Source organism: Protopterus annectens, chromosome 2.part0 (genome assembly GCF_019279795.1).
Source record: "Protopterus annectens isolate FY-2018-M chromosome 2.part0, PAN1.0, whole genome shotgun sequence".
Classification (NCBI taxonomy): Eukaryota; Metazoa; Chordata; order Ceratodontiformes; family Protopteridae; genus Protopterus; species Protopterus annectens.
In genome coordinates this window covers 1,380,577,220-1,380,602,748 of record NC_056728.1, presented here as the reverse complement: position 1 = coordinate 1,380,602,748, position 25,529 = coordinate 1,380,577,220, and the positions used below count along the sequence as shown (strand labels likewise).

General features: G+C 39.1%; 1 protein-coding gene across 31 annotated transcripts in view; it reads right to left on the bottom strand.

Moving 5' to 3' along the window:
- ANK2 (ankyrin 2) overlaps positions 1-25,529 on the bottom strand; it is a 3,034,032-nt gene that overhangs the window by 1,323,897 nt on the left and 1,684,606 nt on the right. For all 31 annotated transcript variants that reach the window (XM_044061567.1, XM_044061562.1, XM_044061555.1 and 28 more), the window contains one exon: positions 20,703-20,801. In XM_044061567.1, coding sequence (XP_043917502.1) covers positions 20,703-20,801 — 99 coding nt within the window. The remainder of the gene's footprint in view (positions 1-20,702; positions 20,802-25,529) is intronic.

Below are 25,529 nucleotides of genomic sequence, written 5' to 3'. Positions count from 1 at the left end.
GTTCCAGGACTCCACACAAGAAGGCCTGGAAGACAGCTGTCTTTTCTTTTCTTTGGACAGGAATGTTCCTGTATGCCTTTAACCCTTTCCACTGATATCCAGGGTACTTCTGAAGATCATTGTGGTGACTCCCATCTGGCCCAGAAATAGCCCTCACAGAATGGATCTACTCACACAAGAACAGGAATACCTGATACATTCCAACATCAATCATCTTCAATTGATTGCCCTGATGATAATGTCTTAATTCCCTTTAGGTACCTGTTTACTGAAGGCGTGCAGCAGGTACTAATGAAGGCAAGAAAGCCGGATACTAGAAGATCATATAGTAGCAAATGGAAAAGGTTTTCTAGTTGGACCCAACAACATAACCAGCCTCCATTCAAGGATAGTTTTTCTGTGGTTTCACAATATTTGTGTACGTTACTATCCTATGGCCTTTCTTATTCCCCCATCAAGGTTAATTTATCAGACATTTCAAAATGTTTGCCCATGGACACTCCTCTTTTAAGGCAGTCACATGTCCAAATGCATGAAAGGGGTTTTGCATAAGAAGCCACCATGTAAACAGGTGGCCCCTCCTTGGGATCTCCATTTTGTGTCAGATAAACTAACACTTGCTCCATTTAAATCAGATAATCTGGCTGACTTGAGGTTCTTGACATGGAAAACAGTTTTATTGATTGCTCTGACCTCTGCAAGAAGGGTGTCTGCATTGCAAGCTCTTACAGTGAGTCAGCCCTACCTCATTTTCTACAAGGACATGTTTTCTTTGAGAACTAATCCTTCTTTTATGCTGAAAGTGGAATCCAGGTTTACTTTAAGTCAAATTATCCATCTGCCCATTTTCTTTCCTGAACCTAAAAATGAGGGAGAAAGAATATGCCATACGGTGGATGTTCACAGATAGCTCAGGTAGCATCTTGACAGAACTAAATCTTTCAGATCATGGGATCAATTGTTAATTTCTTGTGAAGGTATGAAGAAAGGGCAACCACTGTCAAAACAGATTATTTCCAAATGGTTTTCTAAGGCTACTACCTTCTGTTATACTCACCATGACATATCTATTCCAGGTAGGGTCAAGGGTCACTCTACAAGGGCCTTGGCTTCATCTATGGCTTTTTGGTAAGGGTTGGATTCTAGAAGTATTCTAAAAGCTGATACTTTGTCCTCTGTACATACTTTTACAAAGCACAATAAGCTTGACTCTTTCTCTAGATTTAGGTCATGCTTTGCTAGACCATTTTCCAGAGCCCTCTGGATCTTTTTCCTTCCACCTCTAAAATATAGTTAGGTATGTTAATCTACCGATGTAGTTAAGGCTACTGCAGCAGTGATCGATGTGAAGAACATAGTACAGTTGTTGAAGGTAAAATTACCATAAGAGTAGATTTTGAATGAGCACTGCTGCAGTAGCCACTCTCTTCCTCCCTCTCCCTTGTTTTTGGTGTGCTTTTTGTGTCATGGTGTGGACATTCATTTTTTATTATTCCTAGCCTTGTCCTTTAAGGGCTAAGCCTCCCTCTCTCTACTGACAGGAAAGCTCTGAAGGTCTTTGCACCCCAAACTTGTCTTGTAGTCAGCTCAGCTTGAGCTGCTTGACAGTTTGGGGTGGTGGAAGGTACCCCGAAGCTTTGGAAGCTGGCTGGCTGTTATATGCTTGGCAGGATATAACCCATATAGCTAAGGCTACTGTAGCAGTGATCATTCAAACATCTACTGTTATGGTAAATTCAACTTACACAACTGTACTTTAAGTCCACTATCACATTTAGTTCCCTCAGAATGTGAATGGTTATGTAGGTGATGCCCCAGTCAAAGTCCAATTAACAGGCTTCTTCACCCCTGTACAGAAGAGGTATGAGTGTATCTTGCAATGCTTGTTTATACACTACAACACAAAGTATTTTTCTCATCTCAGCAGAATAAACTTGGGTCTAAATTCACTCCATAGAGCATGATGAGTGGGAAGCATCGATTTCAAATCAAGTATGTTTATTTGGAAGTCTCTTTTCATGGATCCATATTCCTTCTGTGCTCAGTAGGATGCAAAATAGGCTTACCAACTTGCTATTAAGGCATCCATCACCAGAATGTGTGATAGGATCAGTAATAAAAAGAGTAATTTTGCACTGAACATAGTTAAAATAGTCCACCAATCCAAAGTCAGATGGCAAAGGAGTTATACCAGAAGATCAGCAAGCTGACTGTAAATCCAAGGGTCTTTAAGAATGGGAGGACAAAGGAAAGAGCTGCTGTTGAAACTTCTTTAATGGAGTATCATGACCTTTCCACCTAAGTATAGGAACACAAGGAGACCCTTCTGTATCAAGGCCTCCACTGTCATAACTAGAACTTTAGTGAACACCTATCATGTAATGTCAGGATGAATGGCAATATGATATACTACAAACTGTGTTGACCCAAACTGGATAAATCTCCTGTGATATTTCCAGACATTACATGTCATTATATAACCATCACGTTTAACAGAACTATTAAAATCTTCTGTGGAAACAGGGACATGAGGCCTTGAAGAGTCACCATCAATAATCTAATTTACCTAATACACCTGTTGAAATTGCTGAAGTCCTGTATAGGAAAGCCCCATATTCTTCAACAAGGAAAAGTGAGCAATACCATCTGCTTCCTCTTTCCAAAGATGAACACTCTCTATGATCCTTTAAGGAATGAGGTTTGGGGCTTTTCCATGAGCTACACAAAGACCACCTGATCTCTTATAGGAGTTCTTAGTGGAAGAACAGCAAGCAAATAGCTCCATGATCCAATCATTTGAAATGACATCTGTCATCCAAATGTCCTAGCTAATGGCTCTCTAAGGTGGGACACCCCTGGATAACTGGCCACCCATCTGCAGGGCTATGTAATAATCTGCTGTAATATGCTCATGCAAAGCTTGCCTCTTGGGAGACTTAGTAAGAATGCACAGAGAGGCAAAGCTGTCCCATATGTGATTACTCTTCTCTATCTGTGGGAAGGCCTCTTCCACTTTTGTTGTTGTCATGCCTTACAATGTAGGTTCCTGAACTCTGTCATGGTAGGCCTTTCTCAAACCTCAGTAGATTCTTTCAGTCTGTTACAGACATAGAATAATTATTTGCATTTGCTGCACAGTATAAAAGCAGACAATGACATGCAGACATTCACTTGAGAAAACCGGTATTTGGTATAGTACCCAATTCTTTCAGTGTTCTCTTGTAATCAAATAGACATATTCACTTACGATTATTCTTCTGCATTTAGTCTGATCCTCAAAAAAATAAATAAATAATCAAGAGGAGTTAACATTTTAGGTCAATAATGTTTTCAGCCTAGTTTAGGCCTCCACAGGGAGGCTGGCTTCACCATTTGAGGAAATGCCAGCTTAGAACAAGAGGAGGAGCCACAGGTACATCACAGTGACTATTCATGGTGGTCACTGCCTGCTTCCTGTTCTTCAGGTCTTCAATGATACTGTAAGAAATGTACTCCAACAGGGTCTCACCATGAAAATAGGGTTCTAGAACATTTATCTTAAATTTATTTTAACAGATTAAATCCTAAGCCATGATATCCAATGAAGGCACTAACCATATGTTGCTGCCCTTGTCATGATGTTGGTACAGTCCAAAGTACAGTGGGAAATGGTAGACACCACAAAGGAAGTTGAGAAAGGAAGCCGTCATTACGATCTTCTTCTGAAACTCTTTTATCCCATCATCTCAGAAGTCTGACAAATTTACAAAATACTGGTAAAAAAGAGAAAGGAATGTGACTGATAAAGGTGAGGCAGGCAGCACAGACCTCTGGAATTTACAATGGCAAAGAAAACATCTTGTCTGTCATGCCGATATCCTTACCTTACTTGTTTTTTTGATAAATGTGGTATGGTATTGGTAAGGGGGTATGGACTTGGGGACCTATGTTGGGTTAAAAAGATCATGTAGGAATCTGCCCTAACATGCTAAGAAAGAATGGTGCTCCAATCTTCTGAGAGTTTAGAGTGTGTCTGCTTTTGAGACAAAATCTGAGAGCCTCTAGGCTATAAAGATAGCTCCTTTAGGGACACATTACAGGGGAGCAGGATCAATGGTTCTTTACATTTTTCTTAAAAAATGGATTAAGGCTGTTGGAAAAGAGTACAGAGGTACTACATGCTAATTCAGCCAGGATTTATTCACCCTGAATGTCTCTTCCATTGAGGGGCCATCCAAAGGGGGGTTAAAAGATGGAGATGGGAAATTACCTGTGTTGCAGAGAAGATAATGCTGATCTTTTATGAGGAACTCTGAAAGAGATAGAGAGACATCTTCCTTGAACTAGCTCTTTTAGGGATGGCCTGTGCTAACTGGGGACCACAGGCATAAAGCTAGGGCCAGAAATGTATTAGAAGTTAGCAAACTGGCCTCAGTGCAAGGGGAAGCACAGACTAAAGCATCATTTACAGGCCCAGCACTGCAGGAAGGATGGTGGACCTACATATTATAGCAGAGGCAGTAACAATCTCCTTAAGCAACACTGATGAACAAGGACTTAATAGGGGAAAGGAAATGAGAAATCTCTTCAGTCCTAAGCATAATCTCAGTGCATTCCCCAGGGGATTCAAGGGGATGCACTACATTAACTGGCCAACATGTAAGCCAAACACTCCAATACGGAAGGTGTGCTATTTGAACCCCATGACATACTTCACAGGTGGCAGCTAAGAAAGCATCTTTCCTGCTCCCTTCTTGGGCATCATCTAATGATGCACAACATGTCAATCACTCACTAGTCGAAGGACATTTCACAAAAGCGTACAGGCCAACAATATGGTACACTTTGTTGGGAGAAGTTTGACTGATGTCTACATCATGCTCCCCTCTCTAGTTCTTTCATAGCTTCATGTTGTGGGACCCTCCTTTAAATATCTGTGTAGCAGCTCTCCAAGACCACTGTCCTGCCTAGGTTGAAACAGTCCCTCAAGCTGCTTGTGTGTGCTTCTCCTAGTAACTAGGCTGAATCACTGACACAACACTGATGCCAGCAACAGACAGAGTGAACATGGGGGCTGGATAATGAGCTGATGACCAGAAGAATGCAATGAGTCTTTGGTTTTGAATGCAAGAAACGTTTTACAAGACAAGCTAGGATGGAGCTATTATGCATGCAAATGGAAAGAAAGAACAAGGGAACAAGTTTTAAGAATATTCTCCTTTGCCTCATGCATGGTCATACCTCTCAAGTGTACCTCATTATGAGGAACGTACCTCATCTGGGGTCTTAAAAAGTTCATGTTCCTCGAAGTTTCACACTGAAAGGGTCATAACACATTCAGTGTTAGGAATTTTTTTAAGTGAAATCCATGGTAAATAGAAATAAATCATATTAATTCATTAAAAATCTTCTTTAGCAGTAAAACCAGGATATTTTAACCATCCTATGACCTTCCTAGCTGAAGTTGTTAGTAAGCCATTAGTACATGTTTCACATTTTGCCCATTTGTTCCACATTATGAGGGCTAGTGTTCCTCATTTTGGAGATGGAAGGTTGAGAGCTATGTGCATGGTTCCAGGGCAAGGAGTAGTAAGTAATGCATGTACCTTTAAGCAGGACAGGAAGAGAATGAAAGGGGCTTGTAAAATGGGTTCTCAGCTGCTGACCAATGTAGTCGGATTCTTCAGTTACGATCCTTATATATGAAGTAGTTTACTTACTTATTTATTATTTACTAATCATTTGTTGAACAGGTACGTGAACTGCTCTGGGGGATCTTTTCAGTTGCAATCTGGGCCAACACAGGCAAAGACAGTAAACAGAGAAGAAATTACAAACTCAACAACATCAATTTGGGAAACATCTTATTTAAGAATTAATGCATCATGACTTAATCGCTTAACTAATGTATTTCTAACTTGATAGGTAAACAGAAGTGCCATCAAACTTCAAGTAGAAATAGAGAGGTCATTACCAAAGGCTAAATAAAAATCTGTAATGAAATATTAATTGTTGTGTGTGATAGAAGTATGCTAAAGAAAGATAACACTCAAATGAGATGTTTACAACATTCTGCATAAAGTACTGGGCAGGATTCAGAAAGGCTTACCACAATGCAGAAGCCTTAGCTTAGAAGGTTTCTGCATCGAAGTGAGCCTTTCCAATTCAGAAATTGCCCTCGTCTCTACAGTTTTTCCCCTAGTGGTGGTGATGGTGGTAGTGCAGAGAGTGTTCTCACTAGGGAAGCTACATGACTCAGCCCAGGGTAATAGCTAATATAATTACCATATGTTCTCCCACAGAAATGGCTATGACTCTGGACTAGCTCAGCAGAGTGATTTAGGCAATTGTTTTGTTGAGATATTTTTTTTCCCTAGGAGCAAAAGTGAACAATGTATTTTTGACGGCATTCACCCCTTTACTCCTATAGGAGTAGTCATTGGCTCATACTGTGACTAAAAGTAAATATAACAGAACTGCTGAAAGTGTGTGTGTGGATTAGTGTGTATTTGTGTGGACTTCTGTATGTGTGTCTATGGGGTATGTACATATGTGTGAAAGTGCGTTTATCTGGGTGGTTGCCTTGCAGAAGGTCAGCATGGGGATCCGGCTCTTTACGTTTGTTTTTGTTTACATGTGTTGCAACATGCATATGGGTTTATGAGTGACTATTTCTGTGAGTGTGATTGAGTGTTAGGAACTTTGTTGGTGGCTGCATGGAACAATCTGTGTATGTGGGAGGTGGTTGTTTGTGTGCATATTGGTAGAGAGAGAGAACACTAGTGTTGTCATGTCTGATAGGTCAATGTTCAGTTCAGGGCTGTGGTAATTAGTCACTAATGCTCTGGTAATTAATCACTAACGCTCTGGTAATTAGTTACTAATGAGATGTTCCTCTCTTTAGCTTTACCTTGTCTCTCAACTGGAAAATCTCTCTATCACACAAATTGACTAATCCATGTTAGCTAATCAACATGGATGGAGGGAATCTCTCTGAATTCCCAGAAATGATAATGCTTCAACATTATCCAGCATTATATTTGAGATCTGAATAATAATAAAGCTTTTTGAAAAGTTAGCCTTACCGTTTTCTGGAAAACAATAGTGTGAAAGGGGAAGAATCTCCTTTTTTGTTTAGGTTTAAAGAAAAAAATGATCCTGTTAGCTGTTAATAGCGATTCTTCTCCATGATTATTTAAGCTTAGTCATAAATAAAAATATGTTAAAAACACTTAAAGAATAAGGCATGTGCTATAAATGCAACATCTTTTAAAATACAATACAGCAAAATCTTTAGATAACAAAGGACAAGAATACCAGACAACATAACAGGTACTATATTTTATTACTGCTACTCTGCCAATATATGATGACAAAAACTTTTTTAATCTTCTAAAGTGCAGCTGCGGCATGACCTTTAACAGCATAAAGGAGGTATAAGGAAATAAATGAATGAATGAACAAATAAATGACTATTCTAAGAGAATCACAGATGCAAGCAAGTTATATTAAGAACAAATTTATCTTTACCTACCTTCTCAGTCCTAATCCTGTTCTGGCTTCAGCAGCACCCAGGTGTACCAAAGTTTATCATTTCAGAATTAAATGTAAATCATGCTGAGAAAAATCTAGCACTATGCAGCCTAGATATGAGGGTTTGAAACACAAAGCCAAATGCTTTCTTTTTTTTCTTATACCTCCGAGCTCACACTTACAAATGCAGGGTGGATCAAAAATAAACAGACTTATAACTCATGTATTTTTGCATTTATTCTTTCGGCTTAAATCAATTTCTGCTCATACATCCTGTAATTTATATTGTCATTTCTTTCTCTGAATGAAAAATGTACCAAACATTGTGTATATCTCTTATCAATGAAACACCTCTAATGGAACATAATATTATGACTTCACCATGACATCAGGTGGGCAGCTAGCAAGAATATTTCAGTTTGTCTGGGGTAGCGATACATTTTGGAGAGTCAGAGATGGAGGGAAGAAAGGTTAGAGTGTACAGCCTAATGACCTTATTTTTATTCCTCTGATGGTATGTAATCAAACCTAATTGTTGCATGGCCTCATATCTAAACAAATACTAGTATTATCAATAATATTAATAAGTATAAAACATAAATAATTAATTACAATGTCAGTGTTGTTGGAAATACCCTGTTCCTCAACAAACAGTGTACAATTCAGAAAAGAGTTGGACATAGCAAACTGAAGCAAGTTCGTAAGTATCTCAAAGGGCCAGGATCTAACATGCACATAGCTGGCCACATTCAAGGGAGCCCGCAGGATTTTTTGCAGGGGGGTGCAAACCCAGAGCCCCTCCCACATAGCTCACCCCACCCCCTGCCAACACAGCCCCGCCCAGGTCCACCCACCCCAAGCCCCGCCCACACAGCCATTCCAGTGTCCCATTACTTGGCTATTTCTCCCCATTTACTGTAGACACTGTTCAAATCTGTGTGCATACTGTGTTATGCTTTAGTTCTACAATGATTACAGGCAGTTGGATTTAATTTACAACTTTTATTTCAAACATTATAGCCCAAACACCGAGATATTTACTAAACCTAAACAAAGCAATAGTCTTACAATGAAAACAGACTTGGCATTAAAGCTTCTCTACTTTTGAAACTCACATTCAATGAAACGGCATTGAAACCCACATTCAAAGAAAATGCATCTGGCCAGTGGCAGGTTATTTACCTTTGAACTGTTTAAGCAATAGGCTCCTTGCACACCGTTAGGGCCATGCAAAAGTTATTTGATTTACCTGATTGTATTAATTATAATATATAATTGAATTATATCCCTTGTATTATACAGCAACACTTGTTTGAGTATCGCTGCCGAAGTAAAAGTAATCTGAATAATTCCACATTAAAGATATCTGAAACTAATGAAGATGTTGTTGCTAGAAAACTGTATATTTCAGTGTTTCATCTACAAATTCAGTGCCTGCTGCCGTCAAAGAATAAATTGCCTATGTTAAATTAAAAAAAATGGTAAGCTGGTATATTGCAATAGAAAATGGATGACAAGCTGAAAAACAGGTTCATAGTTATTAGGCATCTCATCCAAAGGAGGACATCCTGAGGACTGCAGCATACAAATGTATATGCTGTAGGAATAGAACCTCAAGCCTTTACATTAAGATGCAAGTATTCTACTTGTGGTGCTACTAACATAGCTTTAAAACTTTATACCACAATAGAGATACCATTTGCTAAACAAAATTGTTGCATATTGTAAATAGACTTGGCATGAGCAGCAGTGAACTTCGCTTCCCTTAAAACTCACAGTTCCTTGAAAATGCACTTGAAAATTCCACCTGCTAACTCTAACTTGGGCATTTCACTTTCTCTCTCTTACAAAGATACCACACCCCTCAAGGCCTCACCCTTAGTGCAAGAAATCTTGACAAAGCCTAAAATAAATAGGGACAGATTATAAATATGGCTCTCAGAAACTTAGAAAATTGCAAGAGTAACAGGATTTGTGTTAGTATGCATTTTTCTAAATGACATGACATCTAAAACTGAAATGTCTCATTATTTAGCAACTTCAATCCTTTTTAAGAGGAATATGGGGCAAAAATCTGGACAGCTGAGCGGTATGCTACCTCCCTCTTATACACACACACCAAATAATTCTGGTCAGACTTGAATTAGTTCTGGGAAGGTTGCACTGAATGGCACCGTGCTTGATCTGAAGTGGGTGAAATCCTGGTAGCTAGTGATTGCAGCTCAGCAATGTGGAGCATTAAAGCATTTTTAGCAGAGCATTGTTTCATCACTACCTATTGTGTTTGCACATAAGCTGTAGTTATTTCAAACATTTGCCTTTTTGATTACTACAGAGTACATTTACCCACCAGAGCTATTGTGTTTTGACTTCAGTGTGGAGCTAGTTGTTGCAGGGCTTGGCTTTTAAGTAAGGTAGCAATGCTTATTTACCATATACCATTAAAGCCACCCAACTACAAGTGTACTAACACACAGACACTGCTATAAGACACTGGTCTCCAATAAAATGTAATGAACTTCTGAAAACACTGTAATCCTGTCCTTTTATTACAAATACTGTCATATGCATTTCAATACCCAAGGCTTATACATTATCTAGCTATGTAAATATTCTCTGCATGGCAACAACGAAAAGGCTTTCAATGCTGGCAATTCTTTAACAATATGCTTACTAAAGCTTACTTGCATCTTACAATGTCCGACAAGCTTACTAAAGCTTACTTGCATCTTACAATATCCGACAAGCTTACCTGATGTTCATTAAACCATGGCTACTTAAAAAGAACAGGGCACTGTGACAGCATGCAGTTCCTGAATAATAAGAAGCATAAATCAACAGTATAAAAATCTGATAGAAAACCAGAACATTTTGCAAAATCAAGGACAGATGAAAAGCCACGGTCAGATTTGTGATCTACCTTGGATGGGGGAATACTCTGCACACTTACTGCATAACTGCTCCTTGCCTTTCTTGGACACATCCAGAGCCACTACAATGGGGGGTGGGGTGCAATAAGTATGTCATAATTTGAAATGTCTCTGGCTTACAGTGATGGCTGACACTCCTACCTCTCAACTTCAGAGCAAGAAATCTGGACAAAGCCATACATAGAACTAGAAGTGGGACACAGGCCCAAAAATAAGGCCAATTTTTAAATATTGCTCTTATTAACTTAATAGAACAGGTAGATCTTGCATTAGTACAAATTTCCTGAAGGGTATAAAATCTGAAACTCAAATGTCTGCCATTATTTTCTAACTTCACTCTTTAATGACTTGCCACTAATTTGCCAGAAACCACAATTTTATGAAAAACAGACCAAAATGTAATGCAAAAATACCTGTCAAAAAAGGGACACCTTTTAATATTAACAGTTAACTTGAAGCAGCTAACAAAATAATAGCATCCACATGCATTTCTGAAATAAAGGTAATCTATAACTGATCATTACAGTTATAATTGTAAACCCTCCACATTTTCTTCCAAAATTGCCATTTTGGAGGAGGGATTATTAGGGGAGAGCAACATTTTGAGCCAGAATTGGGGACAATTGAGATGTTTGGATATTCCTAATCTACAAAGTGATTTGCACGTACCTCTCAACCTCTTAATGCAGGAAATCTGAACAAGGCCAAATATATTGGGGAACATACAAACACTACTAAAAATTGCTCTTGTATAAACTTAGACAGTCTTGCATTAGCATGCATTTTTCTGAAGGTTATGACATCTGAAACTCAGTGTCTGTCATTTAATGGCTTCATTCCTAAATTATTTGCTAGAAAACCACAAATTTTATGAGGAACAAACCAAAAATAAGCAGCAAATATCTATTAATTCTGCAAAGATATGGACAACTGAGAGGTATAGTTCAACCGGGCTGTCTGAGTTTGATACCCCCTCACAAAATCATGGTCAAATGGAGCTTCCCCCCCTGCAGCCATTCCAATGTCCCATTCCTTGGTTATTTTGCCCCATTTACCATAAACACTAATGTGCATACTGCTTTACTTCTGATGATTTAGGATTTCATTTGAAAGTTTTATTTTGCATTTTACAGCACAAACCCTAATACATATCTATTAAAGCAATGCAGTCTCAATGAAAATAGACTAACATTAAAACTTCTCTGCCCTTGAAACTCACATGCATTGAAACAGCACTGAAACCCACTTTCAGAGAAAATACATTTTGCCAATTGCAAATATTAACTCTGGGCTGTCTTCAAAATCATAGGCCCTCGAACATAACATACACATGCTCTTTGATACACCTTCCTGACTGTATTACATTATATTCCTTGTACAATACAGTACAGTTGTTAAAGGGCATTTTAAATTTATTGTTTTGAAAATTTTTCCAGTAAACAAAGAAACAAAAGCATCCACCAATGACAAAATTGCCCAATTCAGAACATTTCCATCATAAAATGTCTACTCAAGTCCACCAGTATCAGTAAAAATATACACAATCTCTGTAGTAAAATCCACATTGAAGAAATTTGTAACTAATAGAGGTTGCTGCTAGCAAACACTTTATATGTCATTGTTTAATCTACAAATAAAGTGCCTGTTACCCTTGAAGAATAAATTGCCTTTGTTGCATGCAGTAAAAATGAAAAGCTAGTAATACCGCAATAGAGAATGGATAGCAAACTGTTAACAGGTTCATAGTTACTAGGTAACTTTGCCAAAAGGACTGCAGCATCCACCCCCTTTACAACACAATACAGCATCAGCAATGCATTTACCTACTGTGGGAGTAGAACCCACAGCCTTCAGCATCTAAAGCAAGTACACTATCTGTTGTGTTATTAACAATGCAAGCAGACTAAACATAAGCAGCACTAAACTTTTGCTCCCCTGCAGCTCTCAGCTCCTTGTAAAATCTACTAGACACTCAGCTGTATCTCTGAACTTTGCAGCACAAGAAATCTGGAAAAAGCCGAAATTTATTAGGGGCAAAGGCCAAAACCAGGGACACATTTTAAACATTACTTGTATAATGTTTGAAAGTTGCTAGAATAAAATGCTGCGTTACCACCATACATTTCACTGCCACGTCTTGAACCCAGGGGACCCGTGCAAAACAGTCAAAGCAACATACCACTACGCCAAATCAGCTGTTTTGTGAAAGAGGAAGACTGAAACTTTACCATTTAGTGAATTCAGTTCTCACCATAGCACAGCTGTCAACCTCTTAGCACAAAAGACCTGAACAAAGCCAATAATGGGTGACTACAACCACCAAACATTCAGTGAATTCAGTTCTCACCATAGCTCTCAACCTCTTAGCAAATAACACCCGGACAAAGCCAGTAATGAGAGAATATAGCCCCAAACATTTTCAGTGAAATCAGTTCTTACCATAGCTCTCAACATTAGCAAAAACCTGGATGAAGCCAATAAATACCTGAACAAAGCCAATACTGGGTTAATACAGCCCCAAACATATTCAGTGACTTCAATTCTTACCATAACTCTCAACCCTAGCACAAAACCTGGATGAAGCCAATAATGGGGAATACAGTCCCAAACACAGGGATACATTTCAAATATCCATCTTGTACACTTAGAAAATTGCTAGAATAAAAGCTTGCTTTTGTTACCATACACTTTCTGACTTTCTGAAGAATATGAAGTCCGATATTGAAATGTGTCCATTTTTTTTAACATTTAACTACCCAACCATAGATAGGAAAATTACTCATGCCAGAACACAAATGCCCAGAGATTCCTCGATTTTATCAATGCAAATGCTTTGGAACAGCTAGTCAATACCCCAACAAGCGGTGATACTATCTTGGACTTGGTATTAACCAACATGAGTAACCACTGCAGCACCCCTACAGTATTATCCTCCTGGCAAGATCCAACCATAAAGCAGTCACTTTCGAAGTCACCATCTCCCCTGACCCCCTCTAGCTAGGGTCAAACAAAAAACTTCTCCAAAGCTGATTACAATCTCCTGAGGAATGTATACACAGTTTCACAGCCTCCTTCACCTCTGTAGTAACTGGCACAGATATCCAAATTTATACCAAAGTACTATACAAGCATTTATATAGACACATGGAATCAGGAATACCCAACAGGACAAAATCATCCATCGCAAGGAAGAGTAAACCTCTCTGGTGGACATCTGCAATAAAGTATATAACAAAAGGAAAAAATTGCAGTCTAGGACCAAGGAGGAGCAGGTGCCCAATTGGAAGCAATCTCTCCTTAGCCTGAACAAGCAAATAAGAGCACTAGTGAAATCCTGTAAAGCCAACTTAGACTCCAAATTGGCCACATCTACACCAAAGTACTATACAAGCATTTATATAGACACATGGAATCAGGAATACCCAACAGGACAAAATCATTTTGTGGCTATGCAGGAGGTCTATCAAAGTGAGGCCTGACAATGCCCTGTATGCCAGGCATAAATTGCCCCTCAAAACCTATAGGAGACAGAATACAGGGATAGGGCCTTGAGGCAACCTGCATAGGACATATTACTTACACCATGTATTCTTTTAGTGAGGAACCTCTGTGGACTTTTCAGTTATTGGATATGCCTGATATATAGTTATTGGATATGCCTGGTTAGGTATATACCAAAGGGGGCATTGTACTCAATGATAGGTCTGATGGAACAATGACTTCCTTGGACTTAGATGCCATACCTTTGTTTATAAGTTGTGCAACATATAAGGATTTCCTCAACACAGCAGACACATAATTATCAAAGGCTAGATTACTACCTGTGTGTGTCCCCAAGTCCCTGACTACTGGGTCAACTCTAAGGGTGTGTTGTCAATATGATAGTATCAGGTATGGATGACTTCCCAAAGCAACTACAATCCTTGGGACTATGAATATGAACCTGTATTTTCCAAGCATCCAAATATAAATCTGGCTTCTTGTGACTAATGTTAGAAAAATCAGAATTCTTATAACAAGAGCTGTGTATAGTTCAACAGCATTATTTAAAACCTTCAAATAAATCACAAGAGGACATCACTAATATTAAACGGACATACAACATTATTCATGCAGACAAATTTAACTTGTATAAAAAGCGACTTTGCAAACCTGAAAAAACTAAATAAAAACTGTACAAACAAACATTTTGGGTTATGCCAAATGGTTGCCAGACATCCACACTGTCACTTTACAAAGTAATAACACAGTACCACACAAACTAACCAACATTATCCCTGAACTCCAGTTTTAAATTTCTGGTAAAGAAACAAAACCTTGTTAGCAAAGAGGAAAAAGCAACACAACTTAAACCTTGCTTTCACAACCCAAACAAACACAACCTTATTTTATTCCTTTTTCGCTGCATGCATTTTATTGCAAAACAGATCAGCCAGCACTTGCACACGCAATAACACAACCATACACATGGAGTCATAAAAATCAGTCAGTTTGGACCACAATCCTAATAGTGCATAATAATGAACACTTCAGTCTATTAGTAAGGAGTATGTTCCCTGGTAATTGTTATTAACCAACTAACTTATTTCTGCAACCTTCCTACCTTTGTGGAATCCCTCTCTGCTCCTGAAACAGCTTGCTTGCTCCGATTTTAATGGCAAGACCCTCTTCGTGGACACAACACGGCATCTCTGCTGGCGCCCATCTAGAATTCAAATTTCACGCGCGAATGCGGAAGATAAAGACGTAAACCGCATGGAAAAGATGAAAACGGGTCGCAAGCACCTCCATTTGTACGACCGGACGCAAAGGGAGTTCTTAAAGAAGAACGCCCTTAATTTACTTCTAATAAAAAAAAAATTTACTCTCCTGGCCAGCCGATTCCAGGGGGGTGCAAGTGCACCCCCTTGCACCTGCCTGCGGGCGCCCTTGGCCACATTGTAGAAACAACGTTCATGAACTTATCATAACTGAAATAAGCAAACTCTGTTTGACATAGATCACCACATACCTCTCAACCTTTCATCTCCAAAATGAGGAGCACTAGCCCTCATAATGTGGAACAAATGGGCAAAATGTGGAACACATACTAATGGCTTACTAACAGCTTCAACTAGGAAGGCCATAGGATGGTTAAAATATGCTGGTTTTACTTATAAACAAGATATTTTAATATATTATTATGATTCATTTCTATTTACCATGGATTTCATTTAAAAAAATTCCTAACACTGAATGTGTGACAGAGTCTTTCAATGTGGAACATTGAGGAACTTTGAGGAACATGAACTTTTTAAGACCACAAATGAGGTACGTTCCTTGTAATGAGGTGCACTTGAGAGGTATGGATCACCATCACCTTACACTAAAGACCTAGAATGTTCCGTAGATGTTACATGGGATAGCAAGTGACTAACCTTGGCAATGCAAAATAATGTGCAGCTTCTTCACAATTCTGTGAGGAAAAAACTCTCTGGATGAACAGAAATGCATAAAAATGGCCTTTTTGGGAGATATCATTCAGGTATAATGCACAGCATTCATCTAAGTTTATCTACAGAAAGATGTGTCCAGGCTTATTTAAACTCCAACTTTTGCCTGAGCCTTCATTAAGTCCTTAACTCATGATCAAATAACAGAATGGTGCCTTTATGACATAATCTAACTGAGACAACTAGAACAAGAGCAGCACTAACAGCATTAATATAACCCATCATAAATGCATCTGGATCATGTGCATGACCCCTTCAAAACGTTGATCAAGAACTGGGCAGAGCATCCCAGCTGACCTGGGTTTGATTAATGACTTGGGCGACTAAAAGAGCGGCACAGAAAGATACTTTAGAGTAATGCCAAATACATTTATTTATTATTTATTATTTATTATTTATTTATTTATTTTAATTTGTTGACCGGGAGTGTCCGACTGGACGTGGGTCCATTTTCACCGGAGGCCCGGGGAGAAAAGCTCCACAGTAAAATAAACAGACAGTAGTTACATTGGATTACATAGCGATCAACAATTTAACATATAAATTACTTACAACATATTTACAGATGAAGAACATAGTACATCAGTAGACAACTAGAATCTTTATCTGTGAAGTACATAACAGGCATTAACAAATGTAACAATGAGAAGTTCCTGCTGTATAATAAGTACTAGGCTTATGAGCATCTGAGCTTGCTATAATCAAGGTAGTTAGTGGAGTGGAAAGAAAGGTAGTAGTTGGATGGGGTGGATGATATTAGAGTGGGAGTTGCAAGGGCATAGCCAGCATGTTTTTAGGTGCGCTTTTAATAAAGTTTTGAAGTTGGTGCATGATGGTACGGAGGTAATTGTGGGTGGGAGTGAGTTCCATAATTTGGCTATGGCGCAAGAGAATAGTGCTTCACCAGCAGAGTTATTGGCTTTAGTGATCTGCAAGTGATTTTGTTGCTGGATCTTAGTGGTCTGGTGGTGCGATAGGGTTGGAGTAGATTCTGGAGGGATGGGACATTTAGTGGATGGTTTACTAGTTTGTGGGCGAGTGAGAGTTGATACCACTGAAGGAGGTGAGGGAGTTCAAGCCAGCCCAGTTCAGCAAGTGAGAGACAGTGGTGACTACGGTAGGATGCCCCTGTGGCGAATTTGGCGATTTTGTTGTAGCAGGTCTCTAGCTTGTTTAGATCACATTGCCTTAAGTTGGTATATACTGGAGAGGTATAAAGTAGGGTGGAGATAAGGTGGGAATTTGCTATTGAAATCTTTGCTGCTTTGGTGAGAAATTGTTTATTTCTGTATAATGCTCCTAGTTTTTGTGGACTTTTTTTATGGTCATGGATATGTGAATGTCAAATTTTAGTTTATTGTCTATTTCCACTCCTAGCAATTTGGTGTGTTCAGTTGGGTATATAGTGGTGTTGTCTTTTGCTGTGATGTTAAAGTGAGAGTTGTTTTGAGTATGTTTGGTGGGTTGGAAGATAAGTAGTTTAGTTTTGTTTGGGTTGAGTATTAATTGGGCATCGGATAACCATGTTTCAACAGAGGAAAAGGCTTCCTGTGTGACTGTTTGCAGTTTGGGTAGGGACTGGGCTGAGCAGATGATGGTTAAGTCATCTGCGTATTGGATGAGTGTGCCATGTTTGGTGGCAGAGGCTAGATTATTGGTGTAAACAGAGAAAAGTAGGGGTCCAAGGATGGATCCTTGGGGAACCCCTATGGAGACAGGTAGTTGGGGAGATATGTCATTCTGCCATACAACGGATTGTTGGCGGTCAGACAGGTAACTCTGAAACCAGTTGGTGACTGATTGTGAGAAGGATAGGTTATTGAGGACAGAGATAAGTTGTTTGTGTGGGACCATGTCAAATGCTTTAGATAGGTCTAGGAAAGTAGCAGAGGAGAGATAGCCATTGTTTTTATGCTGAAGGATAGTGTTAGTAAAGGAGAGTAAGGCAGTGGTGGTGCTATGGTTTGGTCGGAAACCATGCTGAGTACTGGAAAGGAGGTTGTTAGTAAGGAGGTAGTGTGAGACCTGAGAGTGTATGCATCTCTCTAGTATTTTGGAGAGTGGAGAGAGAATAGCTATGGGGCGGTAATTGGTTAGTTCTGCAGAGGGTCCGCCTTTGTGGAGGGGAATTATATGTGAGGCTTTCCACAATGTGGGAACGTAACTTTCTGACAGAGATCTGTTAATCAAGATGGATACTGGGCAGGCCAGAGCATCAGCTGCGATTTGTAGATATTCACTTGAGAGGTTGTCTGCTGCTAATTTGGTGGGTTTAAGTTTAGTTAAAAGTTTTTTTTATGTTGGAGGTAGGTACAGGAGAAAAAGAGAAGGCAGTGGGGAGATTACTAGTTGAAGGTGTGGGTTGGAGGGGAGGGGGGTTGTGTTGTTTAGCTAGTGATAGTATGGTTTGGGTGAAGTGTGTGTTGAATGAGGTAGCAATATTTTCTGAGGAGTGAGGGATGTTAGGAGGAGGGGTACTGACTTTACCTGGGTGGAGGATGGAGTTTATGGAGGACCAGAATTGTTTGGGGCTGCGTTGTGAGGAGTCTAGGGCAGACTGGTAGTATTGGAATTTGTCCCGTTTTATTAGCTTTTTGACTCTATTGCGTAGTTCTAGGAATTTCTGTCTAGCTGCAGGGGTTTTGGTTTTGCGCCAGTGCTCCCAGGCTTTATCCCTGTTTTTCATTTCTGACTTAGTGGTTTTCTGTAGCCATGGGGAGGGTTGTGCTTTGGTTCTGGAAAATCTTATGGAGGCATGGTAATTAAGGATGTTCAGGAAGGTAGTATTAAAAAATTCAACTGCGTCATCTAGACTGAGGTACTTTAGAGCATGCCAGTTACATTCTTTGAGGGATGAGATGAATGTGAGTGGGTTAAAGTTTATTTTTTTACGTATTTGTCGATAGATGACAGGTTTAGCTTGGTACAGGTATTTTTTGAGTAGGAATGTTGGGGAGTGATCACTGAGGCTATCTGATAAGCAGCCTGTTATATATGACTGGAGATTCTTACTGACTAGTATCCAATCCAGGGTAGTGTGCTTGCTGGAGTTTTTATTTATCCTTGTTGGTGACTGGACTAGTTGGGTGAAGCCATGAAGGTGTACATGATGGGTTGGATTGTTGCCAGAACAGGATTGCCAGTCAATATTGAAATCACCTAAGATGATAGTTTCTTGGGGGAGATGGTGGGTAGACCAGCTGAGGAGGTTTTCTAGTGGAGGGATGTTTTGGCCAGGTGGGAAGTAGCATCCAATTATGTTGATGGTTTTGTTTGGGTTAATTTTGAGGTTGGTATATATTATTTCTTCATTGCCTATTTGTGGAGCTGATGATTTTAAGATCTGGATGTTTAGATGCTGTTTAAATATTATAGCTACACCACCTCCTTTTTTGTTTAGCCGGTCTACTCTTAGTATGCCGTAACCTGTAGGGAGTATTTGCTCACTGGTGATGTGAGGTTTTAGCTAGGTTTCTGTCAGGATGACAATATCTGGGGAGTATAAGTCAATGGTGGCATGGAGTTCATGGACTTTGTTGGATATACTTCTAATATTTAGGCTTAGTAGAAGGAAGTCACTTGGCTTTCTATTGGCTGTAATATGGGAGAAGTTGTGGTTTCTAGTCTGATTATGAGGACTGGGGTTGGAGATGGTAGGGCCAGGGTTGGGGTGGATGTCTCCACTTAGGGCTAGTTTTGACATGCATGAGATTATTAGTTTTCTCAGTTTTTGAATGTGTTTGTTTATAAGGGAAACTTTATGATTGTGCTCTGTGGGTAATAGGTATGGTGGGAAGGTTACTATGTTAAGTTGTAGGGATGCTTTACGATTGAGTAATATAGTTGGTAGAATATGTGGGGGGTGCATAGGGATGACCTTTACTTCTACTTAACTGCAAGTACCACTTGCGGCTAAAGTAATTTATTTTTTAATTACTCTATACCCTTGTCTGTGTTTTATTGTTTTTATTCTTGCCTGGGACCTTGCCTAGAAATAAAAACATTTTCATGATGTTTACAGCAAACATGGTTTATGTAAGCATCTGTTTCAGAGCTTCTATGCCTGTGCACATTGACAAGTTGTATGACAGCCAAATGTATGTTTTGGTCTGATACTCTAGCAGGCTAGGTTCAGCAAAATTAAAAAGCTTTTCTCAGCTCTATTCTGAGCACAACTTTTATTTTTCATGGGAACATTTATATTCCACGACATCTTGTCACAGGAATGACTCCAAAGGTTTTTCTCTTTTCTGAATTAAATTGGGACACATGGGCAGGTATAATAATGCAAACGCATTGCTTCTTAAGCATGCATTTGAATTTAACCAAGTTAACAAATATTCTAATATCATTTACACTATTTGTAATAAACATATTTTTCAAGTATGCAACATTTGTTAAAGGGAGCTATTCCAAAAATATGAGGCCCAATAATATATATTTGGTGGATCATGAGCTTTTTTTTGTACAGTAGGAACAATCCACTAATCCAGAGTGACATGACTGTCTGAAAACTGAATTCACTTCATAAGTTCATGGGTTTATAGGTAAGTACTAGGCTAGCTGCCCTTGTGGGCTATTTTAAGCCTAACTAATTTTCCTTTCAAAGGTGAGAATAAAACTGTGTGCCTTGTATCTGTAGGTGAAAACGTTAACCATTATATTAACCCCCAACTCCAGCAAAGAAAATACAAGATATAAGAAACAATTATGCATATTTGTGATTCTGACTTCAAACAGCGTAACAATCATGCAGCTTCATCCATACCTGTGACTGTGCATTGATGTTGGCTCCTTGCTTGACAAGGACTGTGACAACTTCACCCTGCCCCGCCAATGCTGCAATGTGGAGAGCTGTATTTCCTTTCTGTACATTATAGAAAATAAGGTACAATTAAGAGTTTTGTCATGAAAAATACTGAAATGAATAAACACTGTTCAAACCTTATGAAAGAAACTAGAAAGTGTACAGTAGAAATGCAAACCTTAAAAATATGGCTGACTGCATGCAGTTAAAACATGTAAACATTAAAAGTGCATTCAAACATGGAGCTGTTAGCAGTTCAGTCAGCTGCATTAAAGTTATGCTGCTGTTAATAAAAGATATACTATATACAGCTGGTCTGCAGACTCAATACATTTAAATGTCTGCCAACAGTATATATCAGTCTCCTGGGGTGCAGATCAAGTCTTTAGCTTTCTAAACCTAGTCATTTAGTTTAAAAAGTATGTTGAAAAATCTGTTCAATTATAAAGAAATTTTATTTTACCAGTCTACCCAAAACTTCTAAATGTAGAATACATCTGTAGGTGATTGATAGCTGCAACACTAAAGCTAGCCAAATCTCATCTTAAGTCAGGTTTTATGTATATCTTATGACATCACAGACACTGACTTTTAAGATATCTACATAACTTAAAGCCATCATATTTATCACCACTTAGAAACAGAACCAGTCTGGACTGGGCTTCAGCTCAACAATACACAACAGGCTTCCCATATATGAACAGGTAACAAAAACAGACCATGTCTGGCTATCTATACTTCATGTAACTACAAGATGCTGGCCAAACGTGACAAACAGTAGCAGGTTAACTCTCATGCTGAATAAGAAAGCACAACTTAGAATCAATACTTGGCAAAAAACAATGATTCCATATGAAACGTTACCAGATATTCTCTACCATGAAATGCATCCATGTATCAGTCCCATCTAATGTAAACCATTTCATTTTTAATGCCTTGTGCAACCTCTTCTCAGGCAATTGTCCAGACAGACAGACTAAAATGCTTTGCGAGTGCATGGATAGGATTCAAACTGGTGGCTTGATATTTTTTTTTCAGTGTGTCCTCTTTTCAAAACTGGATTAGATGTAATCAGAAAACTTTTACAGAGTTATGAGACGAAGCAACAAAAGTCCAGCTCATGCTCTGTTCTCTATGTTTTTGAGTAGCACAACAGTTAAGCTGTATTGGATGAAGGGTAATCCTAAGAGGCTTGCATGAATATACATACTATTAAGATAAGATAAACTTGCATATATGAGGAAAAAAAGGAATGCTAGCCCTGTAGATGATGATGGAGAAAATGCTGCAATCATCAGGCATTGAAGTCACAGTTTCCTGCAAATGTCATAAAGAGACTGGTATTGTTGATGTTTCAGAATGCCAAGATGAAATGCAAGAAAATACATTGTAGCAAAGAAGAAGAACAACTGATTATGCCTTGTTCTGTCTCTTCTACTTGTCAGAATGACAATGAGATGAGAATCCACTGATTTGTTTTTATGGAAAAAATGCAGTGTTGCTGCACTGAGAGACTGCAGTATAAGTAAAAATTAATGCAAGGTTTATGTTTTTTACTTAACATGAAAAAAAATAAATGTTGCTAACAGCAAATTGGTGGAATCAGGTGACATCACTGGGATAAGGGAATTTGTCCTTTTAAAGTTGGGATGTGGGAGCTTGGGGGTTGTGATTTTATTTTCTGATATGCTTTTGCTAATATCAAAATTTGATAGTTTTCATCTAACTCATTGAATCTCAGAGCTAATTTACATAAATGATTTTACACACACACACACACACACACACACACACACACACACACACACACACACACACACACACACCTATGTATATATGTTTATATCTCTACCTACACAGTAACGTACACGCACACAGACAGAGAGATAGACTGACAGATATATAGGGATATATAGCTATAAGTAGAGACACACATAATACTGCTTAGAATGCATCTCGGCTGTGTTAAGTAATAAGCACTCCTCCCTCTCTGTCCCTCTCCCCCTAAATTTAATATTCCCAACCTCATGAACCTTGATGGTATTATCACATAATCCTGGGGCTGTGTGCTGACCTGTTTTGTAGTTTAACATGGCCATGCATAAATCAACAGTTTTCAGTCTTTTTCTGGTGATGGAACCCTACAGAAGTCATCATTTCAGCTTGAGGAATCCTCACATATTGTATCAGTAGTGACCATGCAATTTTATAACATTTCAAAATAATTTTATATTTATGAATTATATAATAATAGGTATACACAAAGACCATATTTAAATAACATTTAAGCACATCTTCTTCTTCTTCTTTCGGCTTTTCCTGGTTAGGGGTCGCCACAGCGAATCACCTGTCTGCTCATGATTGGCAGTAGAGTTTTTACAGTGTCAAGTTGCCAGCCCGGCACCCAACCTTCCATGGAAGGCACACAAATGTACGCACTCACCCCTAAGGCCAATTTAGAGTGTCCAATCCACCTACAGCATGTCTTTGGGATGTGGGAGGGAACCAGAGCACCCAGAGGAAACCTAAGCGACCACAGGGGGGACATGCAGACTCTGCACAGAAGGCACCCTAGCCGTGGATCAAACCGGTGAACCTCTTGCTGTGAGGTGACAATGCTAACCACTGCACGACTTTGGCCACCCATTTAAGCACATTCATAACATAGAGTATTATGTTTGTGTCTCCGATTGTAACCGCTTTATTATGTGTTCAAGATGTGGATGCCAAGAAATGTACCTCCAGAGCAAAGCAAAGACCAAATGAAATAAGCCTCACATAGATTTAACATGAACAAATTATAAATTACATAATAAATATTAATAACATAGTTTAAACAGATCAAGGCAAACGACTCAATCAGAATAGCAAAACTACAATAAGCAAGCTTACAGAAAAAAATGGTTTACCATGAAAAACTCGCCATTCTGAACATCGAGTCCAGTTCTGTGAATTCTGCATGTTAACAGTCAGCATGTCAAATAATGGCATTAACAGCTGTCTGGACTTACCCCCCTTCCAGACCTATGTTAGCGCTTGTTTGTGGGTGTGGAGCAGTAGGGAGTTTCAGCGTTCAGTGTTATGTTCGTGCATGGCAATATTCATCATGCCAACTTTTTAGAAAAGGTTACACTGATATGTACACTTAACCTCTGGAGCAGCAAGATTTTAATAAATATAAAATATAAGGCATTGCTACCCTTACAGGGGAAAGACCTGGGGAATGTCAGTTAATAAAGACATGGAAAAAGGATGTAAAAGAAGATTAGTACATGGAGAATATGGTAAAGAGGGACTTTAGCAGAGATTGCAAGGAAAATAACCAAATCATTTTTTGTAATGATATGTACTTGAATAATGCAATCACTGTTACAATAGCTAAAATAATCTACATGAACTGGCCAGAGAGGCCATGTTATTTGTCAGTGAGTGCATATTTTGCATCGTCAGCATGATCATTGTGATACATTCACAAACACTGATACTACTTTCTAGCATTACTATTAAAGGGGGCACCAACCTAAAGGTTGTGGTATATAATTATACATCCCATCAATGCTGAAAATGCAAGCACAGTTACTCTGCTTCCCAATGCTATATTAGATATACAATGTTTAATGTGGGAAGATATTTTAGAACTGGAAGTTATATGATGATGGATCCTAAAAGAAGTGGTATAAGGTATGGTAAGAAGGCAGTGCACCTGTTTCTGCTGCCAACATTAAACCAAGAGCTGCTTGCAGTAAAGGTGGCAGGAGCAGCTGAAGAGAAGAAATGGAATGCCTTGTGTCTGGTTTGTGTTTCCATGGAGAAAGGAACACAAACATCACCACAACAGTGACCTCTAGTGATGCCTAATGGGACCTATACTCCATTGACTGCCTGTGGTTTGGGAAGTGGCAGTCCTCCATTAGACAGGCTTGAAGCCAGTTAGGAGGCTAAGGCTGAACTGCGACTTTAGTGGACTTGATAGGATATGTTTTATGGTATTCAGAAGGCATCCTGGGATATCATGAGGGCCCACAGATGCAGTACTTTTTGCCTTTGAGAGCACATTGAGGACTTGTTCACTAGTGATAGCCAGGAGGATTATGGTCAAGGGCATTTCTTGTCCGGGGGAAAAGTGAAGTGAAGCTGGAGATAAAACTATCAGCCAGTAGGTTTGCTATATCCTCCAGCTCCTTATAGGTGGAGTTGATAAGACGTCTGTGGAGCTTATTTAATTTCATGAGACATTTTTTGCTTTGCTGGGCACTGCACTTCCTAGCATTTGCCATAGTTTTCTTACTTTTGTTATACAACTTGTTGACGTTGAGACTCTACCAAGGTTGCATGTTCTTTGCATTATTCCTGTGTACACTTCGGGTGGGTACAACAGCCTTGGTGTAGCTGTTTACATGATGGTATAAGGTCTCAATGAACAATTCTGCATAGGCAGTGGAGTTCATGTGGTTGGGGAGGTGTAACTGTTTGCCAGGGTGTCACTCAGTAGTAAGGTTTGCTTTGGAAAATTTTCTTAATGTTAAAGGGTTAGAGGGTGTCACAAGTTTTAGTTTCATTTCAAAGGATGTATGGTCCAGCTTGATCAGCGAGGACATTACACACTGGTGGATGCAAAGTTCCCCATGTTTGTGAAGATCAGGTTAAGGATCTTAGTACTACTAGTGGGTGTATGGACTACCTGGTCCAGAGCATTTATGTTGACAAACTCTAGGAATCTCTGGGCCTGTGTATTGGAAGTTCTGCATATTTCCAAGTTTATAGTGGGATAACTGAAATCACCCAGCA